The following is a 6,257-nucleotide window of genomic DNA, read 5'->3' on the forward strand; positions in this document are numbered from 1 at the left end:
TTATACAGAAGCGAAATGGCTTCGTGAGATTTTGATGGACTTGCAAGTGGTTGAAAAGCCAATTCTGGCTATCCTTGTGAACTGTGACGATCCAAGAGTAATTGTCAATGCAAAGGACAACATGCAATCCATCAATCATATAAGAAGGATATTAAAATATCCTGAACATTTAAGAAAATCCGAAGTAATAGTGTTGGATTACATGCAATCAACTAAGAATCCGGTAAATCCCTTTACAAAAGGGCTATCATGAACTGTGATAATAAATGCATCGAGGGAGATGCGTATGAGACCCACATGAGTTGCCATGGTGGTAACCTGACCTATGTGATGAGAGATCCTGTGAAATATGACCTAGGAAAACAAGCTACTGGTTAACTGACGGGAGTAACCCTATTAGCTCACTCCATTGGAGATGCACTACTCTCACAATCTGTATGGTAGGTTGACTTTTGTCTTAATGTGTTTTGAGGCTTATATAAGGAAGATGCTATCCTACAAAGGGATATTTGGAAGAACACACATATATGAGACCTATTGTTGGTCACAGTCTATGAGATAGGGTATTCTCTAGGAAGTTAAAGAATAGATTGGGAGTGTGACTAATATGCTCCACCAGCGGGGTTAGCCTTTGGCAGCCTAGTCCCGGTAAGACAATAGGTGAATCTTCTTTATGCCAAATTGATAATTCAAGGCATTGTCCATTATCTAGTTGTGGAGAAGTGTAAACCTTTACTGTAGGTATATGTTCAACCTTAATTGGTATCCACTGAAAAATTTGGGTATTACTCCTATAAAGGTTGCTGGAGTACCCACCAGAACTATCATCGATATTTGAGTTAGTCGAGAGGCTTGGTATCTGTTTGGTGTTTATCTTTTGGCACATGCACCTAGATTTTCCTTCAAATCCCACATTCAAGAGCCATTGCAATTCTACCATAGAAATATGAATTTAATTATGAACATGAAAAATAGAACATAATTTTATTATTATTGTCTAGGGTATATTTCAAACAAATATTGGCATAATCATCCGGCCTTGCAGGCACACATGCCGCATTCAAGCATTTGTTAAGGTGTACCAGAAGATTAAAGATCGGACATCCCATCAACAGTTGAAGGGAGATCTCATTGATCTTTAGTGGCAGCTAGCTGGGAGGTCGTGTGTTTAAAGTTCTTCAAAGTTCATTTTTTAGTTGAACAAGTTATTTGATCAGATTATTTGTACTTGATTGTTTGTTGCATTTGGATTGTTTATTATATTCGAATTAATGGTTTGTAACAATATTTGTTGACTTATTGAGTTCTTTGATCTAAATTGTTATAAATGGGATAGAAAGAAGAAAACAGAAAAGAAAATAATGGCGACTTTGTGTTTGCGCACAACCTCTACAATCTTCAAAAGATTATGGAGCGCTCTTTAATATCATGAAGGCTGCCAGCCAGTATAACATATTTTCTAAAGTTGCTCTCAGAAATGAAAACAATATGTTTGTGTGTTTGTTTTAAACTAGTAAGCTTGCACGTGCAATGCACGTCTCATTCGAGTTCAAAATTTGAATATGAAAATCTTTAAATTTTGATCCACACATAGCTACTTTTAATTCCACCAATGATTCGTAGCACCTTCCATATACTATGCCAGATTAAATCATGTTAGGATCCAGTACTTTGCAAATTACAAACTTACCTAATGAAAGCTTATATTGAGATTAAACCCATTCACATAAATTTCTCTCCTGATGAGTCAATGCATACCTATTTAATTTCAGGTCTGCATCAAAGGCAACCTACCCCACACATATGAGCTCTCAAAATTCTGCATTTCACTGTTATCTATCACATCGCAATATTTGTTCCGCATTTACAGTACAATGTAAACACCATGAAGAAAGAGATAAATGCCAAGGCAACAATTATTTGTATCTTGCATGGCTTGGCTCGTTACAGGCCTACTTCCTTTCTGCTCGAGTTCATGGGTGCTAAGTCAACCAATTCATCAATCAAAACCTGCATTTTCATGTGCTTCCACAAAATGCAGCTTGAGAGATCTCCACGATAGGATGAAACATGGATCGCACAACTGCATTTTTACACAAGGCAAAGGTAAGAAATTATTAAGATGGAACTTAATTAGGCATTTCGAACCAAATCAAACCTAGTGTTGTACATTCTTACTGTCGTCAGAGCAATGAGTATAGTTTCAGAGCTGAAGGTTGGTGCAATATTTCACAAATTAAGAGACATCTGATAGAAACTTGATGCATGTTGGTATATACCAAACCCTTTTGGCATATACCACAATAGGTTCTGAATTATATAATTTATTTATTGAATCAAAGTTACACAAGGTATTACCGTTGTTTTCGTTCTGGATAAAAATAAAGGACTCCAATAAGAACTGAATTTACCAACTTGTAGTTATCATCGAGTTATCTAAGAACAACCATATTGAAAAAGCCTCACCATATATACAACGCTAGGACAAATATATGCTTGCCTAAACCACAATTCATGTTGCTGCCTAAAATTATGCAATGCATACTTCTATGTTTCGTATTATGTAGACTGGAACTTAGCGGTGATTATTAAGGGCTACCGAAAAAGGAAAAGATAAAAATTAAAAGTATGCATTGAAAATATAAGCGAGCCCTTACTCTACAACCAGGGGGGTACTCAAAGCATTGGCAATAGTTTCGTTACAGGATTTAAAAACTTCAAGATATAAAATCAGCATCAATTCTGCCCTGATCTGTAAAAGCATTTGACATCAGCCTACTTGGTCGTACCATTCATTAATCAACTATGCATAAGCACCACTACGGAAATTAGATAAGAAATAAGGCTGCAAAAGCAAAACATCTTTTCATCAAGCAATCCTTTCAAGGGAATAGGAGAAGCAAAACAACTGATGCAGTCAGTTCGTACGTAGAATTTTTTAATGTATGAATGCATAACTGAACCTTATTGTGTTACCGCCGTATGATGCCAAAAAATTGTAGCTACAGCCAGAAACCATCTGCAAATTTCAGGTTACAAACAAACATAAATTCTGATGCATTTAAAAAACCTTAGACCAAAGACAACCCACTCACAACTTTGGCTCTATGCTTGTGGACTGTGGCAGGCTACCAAGCACTACAACACCTCCTAGCGTCGCGACATGCCTTATCAGATTTTGGTTTGGAGTGAATTTGCTTGGTGGTGCAGTTCTCTGTTGTAATATTCTTCGCCATTGGATGGACAAACACCACCTCGGATTATGATTGATGAAGCGGTCATTTAACACCACAATATCCCAAAGTAGCAGGGATATTCTTAAGCTTATGTACAAGATTTGCAAATAAATTCTATAACCCATCTAGATTGTCTGATAAGAAGTATTGATTACAGATTGCCGGTTGTATATCTCAAACTGAAATCATAAGTTAAATACTTGCGGCAAACTACCCAGAAAGACTCTTACCTCAATAACAATTGCTTCCAAATAAATTACTCTGTTGTTACAGAAACTCGCAGATGGCAACCAGAACGATGTATCAAGGGGGTTTTATGTGTCTAGAAACAATAAATCTCTCTGCAGGCATACAGAGTACATGCCACGAGGTCACTATCCCCTCCCTGCTCCCCTCGCCTACCTCTTTAACCTAATTTCATCGACCTATATAAAGAACTTACAGAAAAGGAGTACCAAACAAACATCTAAGCTCACACTGGAAAAGTGGAAAGCTTGACCCTATCATCCTATGTGATGTGAGGTACAGAGAAAACCAAGTCATTAGAGGCAATTGCTCTTTATTACACTACTGTACACACTAAGTTTCTCTACTTCTTCAGGTTGTAAGTTCTTTCGAAAATACAATTCAATCATAATTCTATTAAATGTAGTAATGTTCAAGATAAAATATCAATTAGAGATGCGCCAATTTCCTCATTCAGAAAGTGATGAAAGGAAGTCATTTTAATTTTGAAGTTACATATCAAAAACTGTCTTGCAAAATTAGCAGGATACATATATTAATATTTAATACATGTCACATCCTTATTCAAGATAGTAATTGTATAAGAGCATTAAAGGAATAGCAATTGTATAGGAGAACATCTAACAATAAAACTTAATGTATTTCTTGATTCAACTTTATGCAAAAGTTAAGGAACCAGTAAGAGCAAAGTCTTGATTTAAGAGAAAAATTAAGTCGATAACATCAGGATTGCACCACTGTTTGAAAAAGGTCACAAGCTTTGCACTTGTAGCATCTCTTCTTCAACTATGTAGTCTTGACCTTTTAGCTGCAGCCTCTTGTTGTTGGCATTCCTCCCTTTGCTTCTTCCGTTGGGTCTTCATATATGTATCCACAATGCCTTTTTGTCCTCCTTCTCTCCCTACAAGAAAATATATCACCGTGATTTAATCAGAATCATGTGCCATTTGACAAAAAATTTGATTTGCAGTTAACTTATAGCCAACAAATCATCACTTAGCCCAACCAACCACTGCAATCGTACCATAAGCGTAAGAAAAATGAAAATACAGAATATTAGGAAGCCCATCTCGCAGGGTGGTCGTTATTGGTGTCGAGAATAATTGTGTGAATTGCATCGCAGGGAATTAACTCGAGTGAAGTCATAGAGGTCGAGCATAATCCATATCACCCTTCTACAAGATGTGGTGTACGGGTCTGTCAGCACAAGATCAAACCGACCGAGGCAAGTCTACTCAAGGGAAAGGAAACTTGCTGAGCATGAAGCATCAACACAAGGAAGTAGATGTAACTGCTGACTTTTTTACATAGCCGTCATATCAATGATGCAAAATTGACTACCCGATCCCGTAGGTTGAAACGTTCAGCAAGATTTCATTGGTTGTAAGTACCATGATCTGAAAGTTTACAAAATTCAGCAATATTACACAGATTGAAATGGTAGGCTATTCATCTGCAAAATTAGCAGAGGAGGATATAGTAGAGGAGTTGCCAACGCGGCATGGAGGTCCGAGTGGTGAGAGCCGGCTGGAACAAAAAAATAGATCAAACAAGATATACAGTGCACCTAATCTCAAACCATAGAAAAAAGATCAAGCAACTACGGGCTAGAAGTTAAACAAAAAAATCTGATATGTAATCAGTAGTATTTCATCTACTCACTGCAATATTGGGGTGCAAAAGGTTCTTGAGGAGCTGTAATTCTTCCTTGAATTATCTTATATGCGCCTAATTGTAGAAACAGAAGCCACAAATCATTACCTCATATGAAGAAAAATCTCAACAACTAAATTTGTAACCAGATCGGTTGGGGAAGTGGTACTCACTTGGGCTTTCTCCCGGGTCGTGTTGGTGCTTCCAATCAAAGCTGGAACAAAAAATCAAACAAAGGAGAGAGACTTAGTGTAACGAATGACTTCAAGTCTGTAGAAAGTGCAAACCAGATCACCAAATCGCAAAAGCCTAGCAGTTGCTTTACTGCGAGGAGCTCGCCAGTGTCCAGATTCATCCCGAGGTAGGCATGCCCCAACCCACCAGAGCCAATCATCTCACCCCTCCGACCACCATGCGACGGGACGGCGAAGGGCGCGGCGGCTCCCGCGGCGGACGGAGCAGGAGGAATGGCTGGGCGGCGAAGGGCGCGGCGGCTCCCGTGGCGAACGGAGCAGGAGGAACGGCGGGGCGGCGGCACGGCGGCTCCCGCGGCTGCGGAGGAACGGCGGGGCGGCGGCACGGCGGCTCCCGCGGCTGCGGAGGAACGGCGGGGCGGCGAACGGTGCGGGAGGATCGGCGTGCGGAGGCCCGCCCATGCTGTGGCGTCCGTTGGGAGGGGGAGGGGGAGGAGGAGGAGGGTTGGCGAGAGGTCGTGGAGGCGTGCGTTGGCAGCAGTTTTTTTTAAACGGGGGAAGGAGGGTTAGCGATCGATGCATTGTCAGTAGCTTAATGCGTGGTTTGTTTGACATTCAACACCTCCTTTATTAATTAGCTACAATAGTAGCATCAGAAACAATCAGAGGGATAACCGCCCCCGGGGCTGTATCCAGCCAAACACCAGGAGGATTAAATTTAACTGCTCTAGCTAACTCATGAGCTACTTTATTGTTATCTCTACAGCAGTGTTCAAAAATGATATGAGTAAAATCTAAGGACATAAAAAAACAGTCATCAAAGATGGCACTGGCAACCGAAGAAGAACTCCCTTCTTTAAGCGCGTTGATGACCTCAAGACTATCCGAATTTAACTCGATCTTGTTGCATCCAGCGGCACGGGCTAGA

At 39.9% G+C, this 6,257-nt stretch overlaps 1 protein-coding gene across 10 annotated transcripts; it reads right to left on the bottom strand.

Moving 5' to 3' along the window:
* Positions 1-1,634: 1,634 nt before the first annotated feature.
* LOC125543608 (uncharacterized) lies at positions 1,635-5,898 on the bottom strand. 10 transcript variants are annotated; one of them, XR_015618550.1, is made up of 6 exons: positions 5,535-5,891; positions 5,309-5,349; positions 5,145-5,210; positions 4,284-4,383; positions 2,790-3,019; positions 1,805-2,083 (listed from the first exon to the last, which is right to left on the bottom strand). XR_015618550.1 is itself a non-coding variant. In XM_048707007.2 (6 exons), exons 1-5 carry the CDS (start codon positions 5,789-5,791, stop codon positions 2,965-2,967), a joined length of 519 nt encoding a protein of 172 aa, XP_048562964.1. In that variant the 5' UTR covers positions 5,792-5,891; the 3' UTR covers positions 1,805-2,083; position 2,964. The 10 variants fall into 10 exon arrangements, 6 of the variants coding, with proteins under 6 accessions (XP_048562964.1, XP_048562961.1, XP_048562963.1 ...); XM_048707007.2 differs by having other exon boundaries at positions 2,964-3,019; XR_015618551.1 differs by having other exon boundaries at positions 2,964-4,383; positions 5,535-5,886.
* Positions 5,899-6,257: the final 359 nt, after the last annotated feature.

The sequence above is a fragment of the Triticum urartu genome, chromosome 3A (genome assembly GCF_056163025.1).
Source record: "Triticum urartu cultivar PI428250 chromosome 3A, HENAU_Tu73, whole genome shotgun sequence".
NCBI lineage: Eukaryota > Viridiplantae > Streptophyta > Magnoliopsida > Poales > Poaceae > Triticum > Triticum urartu.